The sequence below is a fragment of the Schistocerca gregaria genome, chromosome 7 (genome assembly GCF_023897955.1).
Source record: "Schistocerca gregaria isolate iqSchGreg1 chromosome 7, iqSchGreg1.2, whole genome shotgun sequence".
NCBI lineage: Eukaryota > Metazoa > Arthropoda > Insecta > Orthoptera > Acrididae > Schistocerca > Schistocerca gregaria.
The window spans coordinates 198,239,724-198,260,554 of record NC_064926.1 but is presented as its reverse complement, the minus strand read 5'-3'; the positions used below and the strand labels follow the sequence as shown (position 1 = coordinate 198,260,554).

The window sequence follows — 20,831 nt, the reverse complement described above, 5'->3', positions numbered from 1 at the left end:
CAATCCTTCCAAAAAGCTCCTTTTATACCAGTGTCTATGGAGTGTTCAGAGGTACCATGGGAGCTTTCATTTTCCATTAAATACATTCATATTCTAATGAATATAATAGAGGGAAACATTCCACATGGGAAAAATATATCTAAAAACAAAGATGATGTAACTTGTCGATAGAGACACCAACGAACACAAACACACACACAAAATTCAAGCTTCTGCAACCCACGGTTGCTTCATCAGGAAAGAGGGAAGGAGAGGGAAAGACGAAAGGATGTGGATTTTAAGGGAGAGGATAAGGAGTCATTCCAATCCCAGGAGAGGAAAGGCTTACCTTAGGGGGGAAAAGGGACAGGTATACTCTCTCTCTCTCTCTCTCTCTCTCTCTCTCTCTCTCTCTCGCACACATGCGCGCACCCGCACGTGCACACACACAGGCACAAGCAGACATATTCATATTGTAAGGCATACATAAATTAGTTTTTCTCTGAACTAACATCTTAATATCTGTGTGGTAAGATTAATGAATGTTAGTATTTGTTCTACTTTTTGTTTACCACTGCAGTATTGGAATGGTATGATATATTTGGTGACAAGGAATTAACTCAGTTTTGCAAGTTATCAACACACTGTATCAGAGAAAGAATTATTTCCTGTTATTACACAAGTAACAAGAAAGTCAAAGACAACACAAACGAAGAACAGGTGACAGTCCTTTTTGATTTTAGCTATGAGGGCATTTGGCCATGGTGCAGGGCATGTTTCTCCCCATATAACTCAAATAAACAAGGACATAAATACTAGACATTAATGTCTGCACTGTATGAATAAATGACAATGCCGCACAAGCAGATCCAGCTACTGCAGATCAAGTTGCCTGGAAACCATATCAACACTGTCTGTTAGTTTCAGCTCTGGATGGCTATTTATTCACAAATAGTAGGCAAAGTTTTGCAATAATTTGTGACATATGCAAATTTCTTGTATACTTACACACAAGCAAATTTCACAACATAACTGACCATGAGCCACTGGTTACCCTCTCTGGTTCACGTTCAAGCTTCACAGACAGAACTGCTCGAAGACTACAGAGGAGGCATCACATTTGCATGATTATAAATATTCAGTTCTGTACGGCTAAATTAACCAACATGCCAACACAAATGCATTCTCTAGATTTCCAAACACATCCCAACTGTTATAGTAAGGAAACCCTACACATTCACAAATACACACATTGTTGAATACTGTGGAAGGGTTTTCATACAAACCAAATGGAAAACCTCAAAAGATCTGAATGCATCTTCTCCACCAAGGTTTAAACTATTTCCTTGAGGAGTAGACTCCAATGTAGTTACAGGAGTGCTACTACACACACCATGTTATTTATGGTTATTAAATAAGCTAAAGCTTTTTTATGTAGCTCCACTGAATTTGAAACTGGCATTAAAATTTGCATATTAGCCCTAGTTTTTGAACTGTAGCCACTGCCTGAGAATGTTTAATTCTCACATCATGGTATCACCATATGATACGGTGAGTGCCTTTCAAGCATTCATCACATGATCTACTTATGGAGGCCAAATAAAAGGTCTTCATTTTTTAAGATATTTTCTTATAAAAAAAAATAGTCCTTTTTCTACACTTCTCAAATCACTTTCATGATAGCCGTGTTGTGATATGCTTCAAGCTAGCAATCTGCTATTAACAGAAAAATGCCAACACCACCTCTCATTACTATACTAATAACATAAATAACTTCTCTACATTTGTGGTGAAGTGACATTTACTTTGATAAAGCGTTCAATTGTGTCTTCTATGGAAAAAAGCGCATACTGTTTGTACTCTAGCTCTAAGATGGAAGACTACAACAGGAAATGGACACCTCATACAGTGTACTACATGTTTGTCCAATATCAATACACAAACAATTGGGGAAGTATTTGTCATTCGGACTGCTGATGTTTCAATGGGAGTCCACTTACTGTATTAATACTAATGACTTATTACTGTATGATTCTTCCTGTGAACAAAGTAGACTTTATGAAGATAACATCAAAAGCTGTATATCCTACACTTTGATTAAAATAACTTTTAGACTGACGGATACCAGTGGTTGCAAACAGAGTAGCCAGCTGGTATACAACACACCACACGTTCGTACAAACAGTAATTGTGCACGAAAAAAAGCTGTTACCAACCGTACAAACCGTCGTGGTCAGTGGTAGGGAGCATAGTGGTGGTAGTTGCAACAGCTGTGTATTTGGCTCTCATTCATTCCCCCACCCATCCCCACCTGGCCTCCTCCCATCCCTACAGCCTGTGTCCCTCACAAGGCTCTAGAAGTACCTGCTGCACAGGTAGCACAATCAGCATGTGAAGCCTGCGAAATACTTCCAACTCACTGATGCCCAGCTCCTACCACTCAACTCACTGAAAAACCAAAATTCACTTCAAATTTTTCACGATATCCCAATAAACATTCAGACATAAGTTATAACAACAAGCTAAAAGTTTCTATTACAACAGGCTTCGAGAAAGAAACTAACGTTTTGTGAAAATCTGTTATTTTGTTTCTTACAATCAGTTTTAACGATGATAACAGGGTGTTTAAACCATTAGACAAATTGTTTCTCCTGTACATATTCTCTCTCCTTATATGTAGTTTTAAACAACAACTGTATACAAAACTATGTGCTGTTTTGCTTTCTTATTCCCAGTTGGTTTTAGCTGAAAACAATTAAGTTGTGTTTATGGCTTATCAGCTTACAATTAGAATACTATTATGGAATCTGAATCGTTCAAAACTATGGAATCCTACCCTTTTGCAGATTAAAACTATATCAAATATTGTTATTGAAGCTACCATCCTCACAGATCCAGCAACAGGAGAGGTCTCTCTTACCCTGTACACCAGTAACCCCAACCGATTTACCTATTCAATGTATGCAACTTCAGCTCCCATCAAGGTTTGGTTGGCAAGAATACAAAAAAAAGGATCAAGGTCAGAGTGGTTCATGGTGTGGGTTCCTGTAGTCATGTCCTAGTACATGAACCACGGGCAACGTATGAGTGGCCAAGTAAGTGGTCCCGACAGTCGGGATACCAGTTACTTTGGAATAAGGCTGGGCATCTCGGACATATTCTCAGTCGTGGTCACCTTTGTGCTCATACGCCAAAGACTACCAAATCCGCCGGTTAGTCCTTCAGCCATTAGGGGTAAAACCCAATGGGACTCGGGGCAAGTAAGGCTAGCAACCTATTTCCCAGGTACTTTAAATATGATGCTGGCAACAATCAGAGCAAAATGCCTTGGATCTTTGGAGGTGACGGAGTCCCACCTCTAACTGACAAACCAGGGACTGCTAAGATACGACCTGGCAAACAAATGGTAATGAGATGGGGAGCTATTAATATCAATGGGGGCTACTCTGGGAAGAAGGTAGAGCTGGCAGAGGTTGCAAGTAAGATGGGGCTGGACGTTTCAGCTGTTAGTGGCATTCGGGTAAGGGGTGAGAAAGAAGAGGAAGTGGGAGAATACAAGGTCTACCAGTCAGGAGTCAAAGCACGAATAGCACAATGGGGTGTAGGGCTTTAATCAGGAAAGAAATGGAACCCAGCGTAGTTGCAATTAGGTATGTAAACGAACGACTGATGTGGACAGATTTGACAGTGTCTACCAAGAAAATTACGATTGTGTCAGTATATTCGCATTGTGAAGGGACAGATCAAGATAAGATGGATAGTTTTTATGAGGCACTCAGTGATGTAGTTGTTAGAGGAAAGAACAAGGACAGTGTTCTGCTCATGGGTGATTTTAATGCCAGGATTGGAAATCGAACAGAAGGGTATGAAAAGGTTAGAAGTGGCTAAAGAATGTCTTGGAACAGTAGTGTGTAAAAGTAGGATGAAGCAAACAGCTTGGTGGAATTACACAGTCAAGGCGGCCTGTAAAAGGAAAAAGAAGGCGTATCAAAAATGGCTACATACTAGAACTCAGGTAGACAGAGTAAGTTATGTTGAACAAAGAAACAGAGCCAAACAGATAATTGCAGCATCCAAGAAGAAATCTTGAGAAGACTTTGGAAACAGGTTGGACTCTATGGGTCAAGCTGCTGGAAAACCATTCTGGAGTGTAATTAGCAGTCTTCGAAAGGGAGGTAAGAAGGAAATGACAAGTATTTTGGACAAGTCAGGAAAACTGCTGGTGAATCCTGTGGATGCCTTGGGCAGATGGAGGGAATATTTTGAAGAGTTGCTCAATGTAGGTGAAAATACGATCAGTAATGTCTCAGAATTCGAGGTAGAATGGGATATGATGGATCACATTTGAGGAAGTGGAGAAAATGGTCAATAGATTGCAGTGCAATAAAGCAGCTGGAGTGGATGAAATTAAGTCAGAGCTCATCAAATACAGTGGAATGTCAGGTCTTAAATGGCTGCACAGGATAATTAAATGGCCTGGGAGTCAGGACAAGTTCCATCAGACAGGACAAAAGCAGTAATCACACCAATCTTTAAACATGGAGGCAGAAAAGATTGTAACAACTACAGGGGTATCCCTTTAATCAGCGTTGTGGGTAAAATCTTCTCAGGTATTGTTGAAAGGAAAGTGTGAGTATTAGTTGAGGACCAATTGGATGAAAATCAGTGTGGGTTTAGGCTTCTTAGAGGTTGTCAGGACCAGATCTTTAGCTTACGGCAAATAATAGAGAAGTGTTACGAGTGCAACAGGGAATTGTATCTATGCTTTATAGATCTAGAAAAGGCATATGACCGGGTTCCTAGGAGGAAGTTATTGTCTGTTCTACGAGTTTATGGAATAGGAGACAAACTTTTGCAAGCAATTAATTAAAGGTCTTTACATGGATAGTCAGGCAGCAGTTAAAGAGTTGACGGTAAATGGAGTTCATGGTTCAGAGTAGTTTCAGGGGTAAGACAATGCTGCTACCTGTCTCCACTGGTGTTCATATTATTTATGGATCATATGTTGAAAACAATAGACTGGCTGGGTGAGATTAAGATATGTGAACACAAAATAAGCTGTCTTGCATATGCGGATGACTTAGTTGTGATGGCAGATTCGATTGGAAGTTTGCAAAGTAATATTTCAGAGCTAGATCAGAAATGTAAGGACTATGGTATGAAGATTAGCATCTCCAAAACGAAAGTAATGTCAGTGGGAAAGAAATATAAACAGATTGAGTGCCAAATAAGAGGAACAAAGTTAGAACAGGTGAACGGTTTCTCACAGGATGGCAACATAGTGAAAGAACTGGAAGAGAGGTGTAGCAAAGCTAATGCAGTGAGTGCTCAGCGGCTATCTACTCTCTTCTGCAAGAAGGAAGTTAGTACCAAGACTAAGTTATGTGTGCACTGTTCAATCTTTCGACCAACTTTGTTGTATGGGAGCGAAAGCTGGGTGGATTCAGGTTACCTTATCAACAGGGTTGAGGTTACGGATATGAAAGTAGCTAGGATGATTGCAAATACTAGTAGATGGGAACAATGGCAGGAGGGTGTCCACAATGAGGAAATCAAAGAAAAACTGGGAATGAACTCTATAGATGTAGCAGTCAGGGCGAACAGGCTTAGATGGTGGGGTCATGTTACACACATGGGAGAAGCGAGGTTACCCAAGAGACTCATGGGTTCAGCAGTAGAGGGAAGGAGGAGTCAGGGCAGACCAAGGAGAAGGTACCTGGATTCGGTTAAGAATGATTTTGAAGTAATAGGTTTAACATCAGAAGAGGCACCAATGTTAGCACTGAATAGGGGATCATGGAGGAATTTTATAAGGGGGGCTATTCTCCAGACTGAATGCTGAAAGGCATAATCAGTCTTAAATAATGATGATGATGATGAAGGTCAGAGAGGGGGAGAGCAAATTGACATAGAGAGCAGGAAGGAGGTAATAGACAGAGAGAGGCAGAGGAGGATGTAGATAGAAACAGGGGGAGGGGTGTGTGTGTGTGTGGGGGGGGGGGGGGTCAGGTGGTCAGAGAAATGGGGGAGGGGGAGGAGGAGATTAACAGGGGGAAAGAGATTAAAAGGCTTGCGTGCCTCAGCGATACAGATGGCCGTACCGTAGGTGCACCACAACGGAGGGGTATCTGTTGAGAGGCCAGACAAATGTGTGGTTCCTGAAAAGGGGCAGCAGCCTTTTCAGTAGTTGCAGGGGCTACAGTCTGGATGATTGACTGATCGGGCCTTGTAACAATAACCAAAACGGCCTTGCTGTGCTGGTACTGCGAACGGCTGAAAGCAAGGGGAAACTACAGCCGTAATTTTTCCCGAGGGCATGCAGCTTTACTGTACGATTAAATGATGATGGCATCCTCTTGGGTAAAATATTCCAGAGGTAAAATAGTCCCTCAATCGGATCTCCGGGCGGGAACTACTCAAGAGGATGTCGTTATCAGGAGAAAGAAAACTGGCGTTCTACGGATCGGAGCGTGGAATGTCAGATCCCTTAATCGGGCAGGTAGGTTAGAAAATTTAAAAAGGGAAATGGATAGGTTAAAGTTAGATATAGTGGGAATTAGTGAAGTTCGGTGGCAGGAGGAACAAGACTTCTGGTCAGGTGACTACAGGGTTATAAACACAAAATCAAATAGGGGTAATGCAGGAGTAGGTTTAATAATGAATAGGAAAATTGGAATGCGGGTAAGCTACTACAAACAGCAAAGTGAACGCATTATTGTGGCCAAGATAGATACGAAGCCCACACCTACTACAGTAGTACAAGTTTATATGCCAACTAGCTCTGCAGATGATGAAGAAATTGATGAAATGTATGATGACATAAAAGAAATTATTCAGGTAGTGAAGGGAGACGAAAATTTAATAGTCATGGGTGACTGGAATTCGTCAGTAGGAAAAGGGAGAGAAGGAAACATAGTAGGTGAATATGGATTGGGGGGGAAGAAATGAAAGAGGAAGCCGTCTGGTAGAATTTTGCACAGAGCATAACTTAATCATAGCTAATATTTGATTCAAGAATCGTAAAAGAAGGTTGTATACATGGAAGAATTCTGGAGATACTAAAAGGTATCAGATAGATTACATAATGGTAAGACAGACAGAGATTTAGGAATCAAGTTTTAAATTGTAAGACATTTCCAGGAGCAGATGTGGACTCTGACCACAATCTATTGGTTATGAACTGTAGATTACAACTGAAGAAACTACAAAAAGGTGCTAAATTAAGGAGATGGGACCTGGATAGACTGAAAGAACCAGAGGTTGTAGAGTGTTTCAGGGAGAGCATAAGGGAACAATTGACAGGAAAGAAATACCGTAGAAGAAGAATGGGTAGCTTTGAGGTATGAAATAATGAAGGCAGCAGACGATCAAGTAGATAAAAAGACGAGGGCTAATAGAAACCCTTGGGTAACAGAAGAAATACTGAATTTAATTGATGAAAGGAGAAAATATAAAAACTTAGTAAACGAAGCAGGCAAAAAGGAATACAAATGTCTCAAAAATGAGATCGACAGGAAGTGCAAAATGGCTAAGCAGGGATGGCTAGAGGACAAATGTAAGGATGTAGAGGCTTATCTCACTAGGGGCAAGATAGATACTGCCTACAGGAAAATTAAAGAGACCTTTGGAGATAAGAGAACCACTTGTATGAACATCAAGAGCTCAGATGGGAACCCAGTTCTAAGCAAAGAAGGGAAGGCGGAAAGGTGGAAGGAGTATATAGAGGGTCTATACAAGGGCGATGAACTTGAGGACAATGTTATGGAAATGGAAGAGGATGTAGATGAAGATGGAATGGGAGATACGATACTGCGTGAAGAGTTTGACAGAGCACTGAAAGATCTGAGTCGAAACAAGGCCCCGGGAGTAGACAACATTCCACTAGAACTACTGACGGCCTTGGGAGAGCCAGTTCTGACAAAACTCTACCATCTGGTGAGCAAGATGTACGAGACAGGCGAAATACCCTCAGACTTCAAGAAGAATATAATAATTCCAATCCCAAAGAAAGCAGGTTGTGACAGATGTGAAAATTACCCAACTATCAGTTTAATAAGCCACAGCTACAAAATACTAACCCGAATTATTTACAGACAAATGGAAAAACTAGTAGAAGCCGATCTCGGAGAAGATCAGTTTGGATTCCGTAGAAATGTTGGAACACGTGCGGCAATACTGACCTTACGACTTATCTTAGAAGAAAGATTAAGGAAAGACAAACATATGTTTCTAGCATTTGTAGACTTAGAGAAAGCTTTTGACAATGTTGACTGGAATACTCTCTTTTAAATTCTAAAGGTGGCAGGGGTAAAATACAGGGAGCGAAAGGCTAGTTACGATTTGTACAGAAACCAGATGGCAGTTATTAGAGTCGAGGGGCATAAAAGGGAAGCAGTGGTTGGGAAGGGCGTGAGACAGGGTTGTAGCCTCTCCCTGGTATTATTCAATCTGTATATTGAGCAAGCAGTAAAGGAAACAAGAGAAAAATTCGGAGTAGGTATTAAAACCCACGGAGAAGAAATAAAAACTTTGAGGTTCGCCCATGTCATTGTAATTCTCTCAGAGACAGCAGAGGACTTGGAAGAGCAGTTGAACGGAATGGACAGTGTCTTGAAAGGAGGATATAACATGAACATCAACAAAAGCAAAACAAGGATAATGGAATGCAGTCAAATTAAATCTGGTGATGCTGAGGGAATTGGATTAGGAAATGAGACACTTAAAGTAGTAAAGAAGTTTTGCTATTTAGGGAGTAAAATAACTGATGATGGTCGAAGTAGAGAGGATCGTTCCTGAAGAAGAGAAATTTGTTAACATCGAGTACAGATTTAAGTGTCAGGAAGTCGTTTCTGAAAGTATTTGTATGGAGTGTAGCCTTGTATGGAAGTGAAACATGGACAATAACTAGTTTGGACAAGAAGAGAATAGAAGCTTTCAAAATGTGGTGCTACAGAAGAATGCTGAAGATTAGATGGGTAGATCACATAACTAATGAGGAGGTATTGAATAGAATTGAGGAGAAGAAGAGTTTGTAGCACAACTTGACAAAAAGAAGGGACCGGTTGGTAGGACATGTTTTGAGGCATCAAGGGATCACAAATTTAGCATTGGAGGGCAGCGTGGAGGGTAAAAATCGTAGAGGGAGACCAAGAGATGAATACACTAAGCAGATTCAGAAGGATGTAGGTTGCAGTAAGTACTGGGAGATGAAGAAGCTTGAACAGGATAGAGTAGCATGTAGAGCTGCATCAAACCAGTCTCAGGACTGAAGATCACAACACAACATCCGATTTCCAAAAGTAATTATCAGTTGCAAAGCTTCGCTGGATTCGCTAGTATAATATATGCCCCACACTTTTTCCTGACACCAAACAACCCATTCTAATCCCACACCCCCTAAAACACACACACACACACACACACACACACACACACACACACACCTGTACTCCTTATGCACTGATAACTTGTCATTCTCATTAAGTGAAGGCAACAAAATGCTAAGCTCTGAAGACTAGCTCACAAACAATTTTTATTTACTTATTTGCCCGTGGAACATTCAGAACAACAGTATTGGATATATCAAGATACAGGACTGGATATGTCAAGACACATTACCGAAATAATATATAAATATGTAAAACATAAGCAGCATAGGGTAGGATTAGGTGTGGACAGGGCAAAAAGTTGGCCATGGGTTAATCAAGGGAGAATTTCTAGCATCCACCTTAGTAACTTGGAGAACCCATGTAAAACCCAAATCAGGATGGCTCCTGCTGAATACAAGTCCCAAGCATTACGCTTGGTGCAGCCATGATACATAATAAACAACAAGAAACCAACTAAATGTCATTTCAATGCCAAGAAATATTCACTTATGTCACACACTCTGGTTTGTTTATATTCTGTAAAGCAAGTGCAAGATGTTTACCTAAGGAAGAGTGTGTGTAGTGTTATTCATTAACACAAACGTTGAACATAAAAACAATGTTTTCTAAAATGATCTATCCACTATGTGTATCCAATGGGATCAAATACCTGTAAGTAATTTCATCAAGTTGACCTTTATTATATTATTACGTAAATTACTCCAGGCACTTCGTCACATACTGTTCTTACCTATTCCCTTGCCACAGCTACAAAATGCTCTCAACTATTACTAAGAGGTGACTTCAAATTGGTAATGGGAAAATAAAAATTCTACCATCACAAAAGGCAACTGATGCAGTTATTTCTGAAACCTCTATAAATCACAGACATAGTCTTCCACATCTACAGAGTGGCCCATTGATCGTAACCGGGCCAAGTATCTCACGAAATAAGCGTCAAACAAAAAAACTACAAAGAACTAAACTTGTCTAGCTTGAAGGGGCAAACCAGATAGTGCTATGGTTGGCCCGCTAGATGGTGCTGCCATAGGTCAAACAGATACCAACTTTTTTTTTTTTAAAAAAAAAGGAGCACCCATTTTTTTATTATGTATTTGTGTAGTACATAAAGAAATATGAACGTTTTAGTTGGACCACTTGTTTCGCTTTGTGGTAGATGGCGCTGTAATAGTCACAAACATCTCACAATTTTAGACGAACAGTTAGTAACAGGTAGGTTTTTCAAATTAAAATACAGAACGTAGGTACGTTTTAACATTTTATTTCGGTTGTTCCAATGTGATACATGTACCTTTGTGAAGTTATCATTTCTGAGAATGCATGCTGTTACAGCATGATTACCTGTTAATACCACATTAATGCAATAAATGCTCAAAATGATGTCCGCCAACCTCAATGCATTCGGCAATATGTGTAATGACAATCCTCTTAATAGCGAGTAGTTCGCCTTCTGTAATGTTCGCACATGCATTGACAATGCACTGACGCATGTTATCAGACGTTGTCAGTGGATCACAATACCAAATTTCCTTCAACTTTCCCCAAAGAAAGTAATCTGGGGGTGTCAGATCCGGTGAATGTGCAAGCCATGGTATGGTGCTTCGATGACCAATCCACCTGTCGTGAAATATGCTATTAAATACCGATTCAACCGCACGCGAGCTATGTGCCGGACATCCATCATGTTGGAAGTACATCGCCATTCTGTCATGCAGTGAAACATCTTGTAGTAACATCGGTAGAACATTACGTAGGATATCAGCATACATTGCACCATTTAGATTGCCATCAATAAAATGGGGGCCAATTATCCTTCCACCCATAATGCCTCACCATACATTAACCCACCAAGGTCACTGGTGTTCCACTTGTCGCAGCCATCGTGGATTTTCCGTTGCCCAATAGTGCACATTATGCTGATTTACGTTACCGCTGTTGGTGAATGACACTTCGTCGCCAAATAGAATGAGTGCAAAACATCTGTCATCATCCCGTAATTTCTCTTGTGCCCAGTGGCAGAACTGTACATGACATTCGAAGTCGTTGCCATTCAATTCTTGGTGCATAGAAATATAGTACAGGTGCAGTCGATGTTGATGTAGCATTCTTAACACAGACATTTTTGAGATTCCCTATTCTCGCACAATTTGTCTGCTACTGATGTGCGGATTAGCTGCAACAGCAGCTAAAACACCCACGTGGACATCATCATTTGTTACACGTCATGGTTGATGTTTCACATGTGGCTGAACACTTCCTGTTTCCTTAAATAACGTAACTATCCCGGACACTTGGATGATGTCGTCCAGGATACCAAGCAGCATACATAGCACACGCCCGTTGGGCATTTCGATCACAATAGCCATACAATACGATATTGACCTTTTCCGCAATTGGTAAACGGTCAATTTCAACACGGGTAATGTATCACGAAGCAAATACTGTCCACACTGGCGATATGTTATGGATACCATGTACTTATATGTTTGTGACTATTACAGCACCATCCATCACAAAGTGAAAAAAGTGGTACAACTAAAATATTCATATTTGTTTAAGTACTACATGAATATATAATAAAAAATGGGTGTTCCTATTTACAAAAAACACAGTTTATATCCGTTTGACCAATGGCAGCGCCATCTAGTGGGCCAACCATAGCGCCATCTGGTTTCCCCTTTCAAGCTAGACGAGTTTCGTTCTTTGTAGTTTTTTCGTTTGATGCTTATTTCGTGAGATATTTAGCCCTGTCACTATCATTGGTTCACCCTGTATAATGAATGAAAGTTTTCATGATTTCTTCATTGCGGAAGAGACACGGATAGTTTTGGAAAGACTAATAACGGAAGGGCAGGTCACATCAGAGCCCCATGTGTGAGTAAAAGGACAGACAAAGATGAAGGGGGAAGTGTCACTGCCATTTTATATGAGCTGAAGTGAGATGACTGGCTTGGTCACTCGGTGTATTGTAAACCAATCTACATAGACCTTTATATCAGTTAGCACAGTTTCCATCATTCAGGCCAAAACAGAGCTTTGCTGAACACACCAATGCATAAAGCAAAAAGCACATCGGACAATAAGCATATTGGTAACAATTTGTCCATTTTATTTGGACTGTTGAGCTCCGTTGCCGTGGATAATGGTATTTCACTGTAAAAATACGGCAACCAGCTACTTTTTAATGAGTTTTATTTACACCAATATGCATTTCGGGTTTGCACCCATCTTCAGCTGGCAAATTACATGGATCTTCAGTTACTAAAGTAGTGACTGAAGATCCATGTAATTTGCCAGCTGAAGATGGGTGCAAACGCGAAATGCATATTGGCATAAATAAAATGCATTAAAAAGTAGCTGGCTGCCGTATTTTTACAGTGAAATAAGCATATTGGTGTCACAATAAAATACCTAATCCCTGTGTTCTGACAAAATAGCAATGGAACACACGAAATCAAGTTAGCTCGCTCTGGAAAATGCAAATCCAAATGTAGTAAAGCAACACACCAAGTCCAGCGCATGATATTCCTTCGCTTCTGTGCAGCACCATCAAGTGATACTGTATGTAACTTAAAAAGACACCAGATTAAAATAGTCTTTCAGGCGCCTAAGAAAATCAATGAAATGTACCCTATGAAGGATAGACATGGCATCAAAGTTCCAGGTGTTCCTAACTTTCCACAAATGTTTTACTGTGTGTTAGTGACACATCAAATGAAATTTAGAAAAATCTGCAGTTGGTAAAACAGCATGACCACACTTCAAACTACAATAACTCAATCATCAAACAGGCTATAAAAATTAGAATGTGTGTCAACTTTAACAGACATGGGACTTGCATTCAACAAGCAAAAAGTGGGAACTTGATAACAGGAGGCTGAATAGGAATATATCCCTTTTTATACATCATTATAGAAATGAAAATGCTTCAAGTGGCGTTTCATCACTAGCACTGATGTGGTTGCAGTGGGAACTACTATTTCACATACATCAGTGTGCATAATTCCATTACTTCCATGGCAAAGACAATGGCGGATGTTGTAAAAGGTTCTGATTTTCACAGAGAATTAATGCGACAAGTGCAACAGGAACATTTAATACCACTTTGTAACATACTTTCAGGACACAGGCAAATAGAGAGTCATGCATGATGTCAAGTAGTGACTTCCTGCATAGTGGGTGCATACAAAATGGCTGTACTGGAGGTGACAGAACAAATGTACTTTTAGATGGTCAATCTATTCATCCTTTTAACAACAGTTAACAGTTTAAATGTAATAAATGAAAACAATGGAAAAAATTACCTCCTTTTGCCTGCAGATTTTTCCTCTGTCACTGCAACATTCTCCATCTGGTCTTGTTCTTTGATTATGGTAGAACATATTTTCTTGGGATTTTTCTGTTTTCTGCTAGAAGAACACTTGCGTACATTTTCTGTACACTCCTTCATCACTACAATGTTTTCACCTGCACAAGTCCTACCACTGCTAGTACTAGACAAATCGAGAGCAGATTCACACAGTGCGCTCCTGGATGCAGCAAGCCTCATGATACAGTTCTCCAGCCGGGTCTGCAGGTCGAGCCTCGCAAGAGATGCTTCTTTCTTATCTACTGCGGGCGTAGTTTCACAGAAGGAACTATTTGGTGAGATCCTGGTACTAGCACTCTCACAAATAGGAGAAGCTGTGGACGAGAGAGGCGAACAAGATTCCAGTGACGATGGCTGTGTGTCAGCAACTTGACCGCTAGTATGTTTCAATGCTGTCTCCAAAATGCTTTCTTTCTCTTTTCCTTTATATCTGTGGAAACAGTGAAGCTCCCCAACATTTTCACTCGGGGCTTCGCCATCAGGTTTTCTTTCCAGGACATGTTGTGCAAAATGCTGTAGTAAGAGAGATGCTGAACTGAAGCTTGCCTTGCAGTCTGAGCATTCCAGGCAACGTAAGGATTCTGAAAATAAGATATTTTGTAAGATCATTAAGTATGCTTGACATGTTTCATATAACTGTTAATAAAGAACACTATGTCTCTTACACATTATATTCAACTGCTGGATTATAGACTTATGAGAACTCTACAACTCTAACTTGATTTCACATTGTTGTACTAATTGCAAAAATGCCAACATTTGGAAACGAGTGTAACTTTCTAAGAAGTACAGAAAAGATTTGTATAGCAATGTAACCCTCTTGGCCCATAGACTGCCTCTGTGCCAGTACCATTATTTCCTAGTGAAAGGTCCAGTCTCATACTCTGATTCAGTCAATTGGCGAAGGGAGCTACATTACTGTATAAATCTTTTCTGTACTACTTGGGAGGTTACAATAATTTCCAAATGGTGGCACTTTTGCAATTAGTACAACAATGTGAAATCAAGTTAGAGTTGTGGAGTTCTTGTAAGTCTATAATCCAGTATGAACTTGTTTTACAAGTGCAGGTGTTTAAGGAACATGTGGAGCCACTGAAATAAGAAAAGTATAGTAGCTAATTACATACAGAAGACACCGAAGTGCTAAGTAATAGTTCTTCTTACTGTGTTGATATGGAATTTGAAACAATACATAGATCACCACAGGTGCATGTACAAACCACTGCTACTCGATTGGTAGTGGAGAAGGTGTGGCATAGGTGTAGCAAGTGCTCTTTAATTGTCAAGGCTCTTCTTTTGTTGTACAGATTATAGGTTAACGAAAGTGGAATACTGCGAAATGCTTATGTGATTCTCAAAAGTAACCCGCTGGCCCAGTTTTCAGGGGCGGTATGTTAAACAGGAACAGAAATAATTATAATATTTAACATATATTCAATAACCTTTTCTTTCACTAGTTGGAATGCTTGAATTGTGATTGTAGCTGTGAGCATGCATTCAACCATCTGTACAGCTTTGTGCAACTTGATGGATCAAGTGCATTACTAAAATACAGAATTATCTTCTATTTCACAGATTAGCAAATACAACACATTATCTGGAATGAACGTTTAATCACAGGCAACAGCCCATGAGTGTCTGCAAGAAGAGAGGGTGTGGTTGTGGTGGTGGTGCAAGAGAGGGCACTTGTAAACCAACACAACATCCCCCCACTCTAAAGTGCAGACCTCAGAATCACAATTTAACAACATACAAGTTACACACCTGTTTAGTGTACAGCAGACTTCTCATTTTATAACTACAAGGAGTCCCACATAAAACCAGTACACCTAAGATAAAAGTTAATCATCTCTAGTGTCACCCTAACCATCATCTACTTCACGTCTGCTGTGCAGCGAGCTACCTTAATTTAAGTATTAACTGTATTTTTCTTACTTGTCACTTCTACCGTGTGTTTTTGCTTTTAGGAAGCTTTAATTGTCGAGTGCTATTAATAGTGTTCCATAGATTTCGTGTTTGTTTTGAATACAATCAGAGAGAGTCCCTTTAATCAACCATAGTGCCAGTAGTGCTAGTGTTTGTTTTCAATACAGTCCAGAGACAGGTAGTGCTATTTTCATTGTTTTCTACAAGAAGTGGTTAGCAATCACAGTTTAGTCAATAATCAGCCGCCTTTAGTGAATCAGCAGTCTAGTTAAAAGTTGATTAAGTCTCTTCAGTAAATTAATTCCTTAGGGTGGATAGGATGTGTGACTGCTGTGTACGGACGCAGAAGGAGGTGGCCACTCTTCGCAAACAGCTGAGCGTGTTGATGGCCGCGGTCAGCCGTCTTCAGGCTGCTGCCTCGGAGTGTAGCGGCAGTGGGGAGTCTGGTGCGTCGCAAGGTACACCCCAGGTGTCTCTGCTGTCGAGACATCTTCGCAGGTACCGGGCGCGGTTGGGCCACCCTCTCCCCAAGGGGAGTGGCGGGTTCACCGGCGCACGAGGCGGAGGGTCAATGTGGAGGCTGGCTGTGTGGCATCGCCCGCTCTGCCTGTGAGTGGACATGTGGCTGCTCCTTCAGCAAGGTCCGTGCAGGCACATGGGGGTAGAGGTTTATTAGTTATTGGGAGCTCCAACGTTAGGCGGGTGATGGAGCCCCTTAGGGAAATAGCGGAAAGGTCGGGGAAGAAGGCCAGTGTTCACTCTGTCTGCTTGCCGGGGGGTCTCATCCGAGATGTGGAGGAGGCCCTAATGGCGGCGATAGAGAGCACTGGGTGCACCCGACTGCAAATTGTTGCTCATGTCGGCACCAATGACTCCTGCCGTCTGGGTTCAGAGGTCATCCTCAGTTCGTACAGGCGGTTGGCGGAGTTGGTGAAGGCGGAAAGCCTCGCTCGCGGGGTGGAATCAGAGCTAACTATTTGTAGTATCGTTCCCAGAACCGATCGCGGTCCTCTGGTTTGGAGCCGAGTGGAAGGCTTAAACCAGAGGCTCAGACGATTCTGCAGAGAGCTGGGGTGCAAATTTCTCGACCTCCGCTATCGGGTGGAGAAATGTAGGGTACCCCTGAATAGGTCAGGCGTGCACTACACGCCGGAAGTGACTACGAGGGTAGCGGAGTACGTGTGGAGTGCACATGGGTTTTTTTTTTAGGTTAGAGAATTCCCTCCCTAGGCCCGACAAGACGCCTCCTGAGACGCGGCAAGGCAGGAGTAGGCAAAATGCAACAGGAAACAACAATATTAATGTGCTAATAGTAAACTGCAGGAGCGCCTATAGAAAGGTCCCAGAACTGCTCTCATTAATAAACGGTCACAACGCCCATATAGTACTAGAGACAGAAAGTTGGCTGAAACCACGTGTAAACAGTAATGAAATCCTAAACTCAGATTGGAATGTATACCGCAGAGACAGGCTGGACAGTGAAGGGGGAGGCGTGTTTATAGCGATAAGAAGTGCAATAGTATCGAAGGAAATTGACAGAGATTCGAATTGTGAAATGATTTTGGTGAAGGTCACGGTTAAAGCAGGCTCAGACATGGTAATTGGATGTCTCTATAGCCCCCCGGGCTCAGCAGCTGTTGTGGCTCAGCACCTGAAGAATAATTTGGAAAATATTTCGAGTAGATTTCCCCACCATGTTATTGTTCTGGGTGGAGATTTTAATTTGCCGGAAATAGACTGGGAGACTCAAACGTTCATAACGGGTGGCAGGGATAAAGAATCCAGTGAAATATTTTTAAGTGCTTTATCTGAAAACTACCTTGAGCAGTTAAACAGAGAAACGACTCGTGGCGATAACATATGAAACCTTCTGGTGACAAACAGACCCGAATTATTTGAATCGGTTAATGCAGAACAGGGAATCAGCGATCATAAAGCGGTTACTGCATCGATGATTTCAGCCGTAAATAGAAATATTAAAAAAGGTAGGAAGATTTTTCTGTTTAGCAAAAGTGACAAAAAGCAGATTACAGAGTACCTGGCGGCTCAACACAAAAGTTTTGTCTCAAGTACAGATAGTGTTGAGGATCAGTGGACAAAGTTCAAAACCATCGTACAATATGCATTAGATGAGTATGTGCCAAGCAAGATCGTAAGAGATGGGAAAGAGCCACCGTGGTACAACAACCGAGTTAGAAAACTGCTGCGGAAGCAAAGGGAACTTCACAGCAAACATAAACATAGCCAAAGCCTTGCAGACAAACAAAAATTACGAGAAGCGAAATGTAGTGTGAGGAGGGCTATGCGAGAGGCTTTCGATGAATTCGAAGTAAAGTTCTATGTACTGACTTGGCAGAAAATCCTAAGAAATTTTGGTCCTATGTCAAAGCAGTAGGTGGATCAAAACAAAATGTCCACACATTCTGTGATCAAAATGGTACTGAAACAGAGGATGACAGACTAAAGGCCAAAATACTAAATGTCTTCTTCCAAAGCTGTTTCACAGAGGAAGACTGCACTGTGCTTCCTTCTCTAGATTGTCGCACAGTTGACAAAATGGTACATATCGAAATAGACGACAGAGGGATAGAGAAACAATTAAAATCGCTCAAACGAGGAAAGGCCGCTGGTCCTAATGGGATACCAGTTCGATTTTACACAGAGTACGCGAAGGAACTTGCCCCCCTTCTTGCAGCGGTGTACCGTAGATCTCTAGAAGAGCGAAGCATTCCGAAGAGTCATCCCCGTTTTCAAGAAGGGACGACGAACAGATGTGCAGAACTATAGACCTATATCTCTAACGTCGATCAGTTGTAGAATTTTGGAACACGTATTATGTTCGAGTATAATGTCTTTTCTGGAGACTAGATATCTACTCTGTAGGAATCAGCATGGGTTTCGAAAAAGACGGTCGTGTGAAACCCAGCTCGCGCTATTCGTCCACGAGACTCAGAGGGCCTTAGACACGAGTTCACAGGTAGATGCCGTGTTTCTTGACTTCCGAAAGGCGTTTGACACAGTTCCCCACAGTCGTCTAATGAACAAAGTAAGAGCATACGGACTATCAGATCAATTGTGTGATTGGATTGAGGAGTTCCTAGATAACAGAACGCAGCATGTCATTCTCAATGGAGAGAAGTCTTCCGAAGTAAGAGTGATTTCGGGAGTGCCACAGGGGAGTGTCGTAGGACCGTTGCTATTCACAATATACATAAATGACCTGGTGGATGACATCAGAAGTTCACTGAGGCTTTTTGCGGATGATGCTGTGGTACATCGAGGGGTTGTAACAATGGAAAATTGTACTGAAATGCAGGAGGATCTGCAGCGAATTGACGCATGGTGCAGGGAATGGCAATTGAATCTCAATGTAGACAAGTGTAATGTGATGCGAATACATAGAAAGATAGGTCCCTTATCATTTAGCTACAAAATAGCAGGTCAGCAACTGGAAACAGTTAATTCCATAAATTATCTGGGAGTACGCATTAGGAGTGATTTAAAATGGAATGATCATATAAAGTTGATTGTCGGTAAAGCAGATGCCAGACTGAGATTCATTGGAAGAATCCTAAGGAAATGCAATCCGACAACAAAGGAAGTAGGTTACAGTACGCTTGTTCACCCAATGCTTGAATACTGCTCAGCAGTGTGGGATCCGCACCAGATAGGTTGATAGAAGAGATAGAGAAGATCCAACGGAGAGCAGTGCGCTTCATTATAGGATCATTTAGTAATCGCGAAAGTGTTATGGAGATGATAGATAAACTCCAGTGGAAGACTCTGCAGGAGAGACGCTCAGTAGCTCGGTACGGGCTTTTGTTAAAGTTTCGAGAACTTACCTTCACCGAAGAGTCAAGCAGTATATTACTCCCTCCTACGTATATCTCGCGAAGAGACCATGAGGATAAAATCAGAGAGATTAGAGCCGACACAGAAGCATACCGGCAATCCTTCTTTCCACGTACTATACGAGACTGGAATAGAAGGGAGAACCAATAGAGGTACTCAGGGTACCCTCCGCCACACACCATCAGGTGGCTTGCGGAGTATGGATGTAGATGTAGATGCAGAATTGTTGTGAAGTGGTAAAACTGTCTCAAAAGTTAACTACACTGCATTTTATCAGAGAGTTGAGTGGAGCTGCGTGTTCGTGTGTCAGTTACAAAAAGTTCGTCTCGTTGACTTGTTACAGAAATGGGGCAGTTTGCATTAGAGCAGCGAACTGATGTTGTGGAGTATTACGTAAAGACATGTTCCATTAGAGTTCATTATTATAACTGGCTATTTAATAACAAATACTAACTTTACTCACTTTACTTTATGTTGGACAAGGCTTGGTTTCATTTGTCAGATAATGTAGACTCCAAGGATTGCAGATAATGGTCTCAGGACAATCCTCATATTTTGCATGAGGAACCTCTTAACTCAGAGGAGATAGGTGTTTGTCTGGCATGCAATTATTGGCCCCATATTTTTCAGTCACACCTTAAACAGTACCAGATTTTTTACTTTCTCTACGCACAATTAACTGATGCAAAGAGGCTATATGCAGTATTTCAACCAGATGGAGAACCACACACACATCCAACTAAGGTATGGCCCACATCACCAATGTGTTCCCTGAAGACAGACTTGCCAGGAGAGGCATCTGGCCCTCAAGGCCCCTGGACTAAAACACTGTGCGATTTTTATTCATGGGACACACTAGAAAAGCAAAGTGTACGTTGGCAATCCTCGCACAATAAATTATCTTAAACAGATTACTAGATAAATTAACAACATCACATCAGCAGAATTACAGCACGTTAAGAGTAACGTCATCACACAAAGTCAGCAACGCCTGGATGCCCACAGCCAACGAGCATATCTTATTAAAAGGGGACCAGTCTTCTTTTTTAAACATTACCGATTCTTTTTTAGTTAGTTCACTGTTACTTCACTCTCAGGCATGAGGTGTACTGGTGTTATGTGGTACACACTGTATAATAGATTAAACATGGAATACAACATTTATTAATATAAATCTCCAACATTTGAATTTAATTTTTTATCCCTCTATGACGATCATTTTTATTCATTGTTGAATTTTCTTACACTACAAGACACTATGATCTGCAATTTCATTAAACTGCAGATTTAGGCAATTCTAAACTGACACAGACTAC

The 20,831-nt window shown here is 41.2% G+C and overlaps 1 protein-coding gene across 6 annotated transcripts in view; it reads right to left on the bottom strand.

Annotated features, from left to right (window-relative positions):
* LOC126281258 (zinc finger protein 572-like) overlaps positions 1-20,831 on the bottom strand; it is a 65,569-nt gene that overhangs the window by 29,133 nt on the left and 15,605 nt on the right. For all 6 annotated transcript variants that reach the window (XR_007551235.1, XR_007551236.1, XR_007551234.1 and 3 more), the window contains exon 3: positions 13,673-14,318. Coding sequence is in view for 3 of the 6 variants with exons in the window: in XM_049980058.1 (XP_049836015.1) it covers positions 13,673-14,318 (646 nt within the window). In the remaining 3 variants the exon portion in view is untranslated. The remainder of the gene's footprint in view (positions 1-13,672; positions 14,319-20,831) is intronic.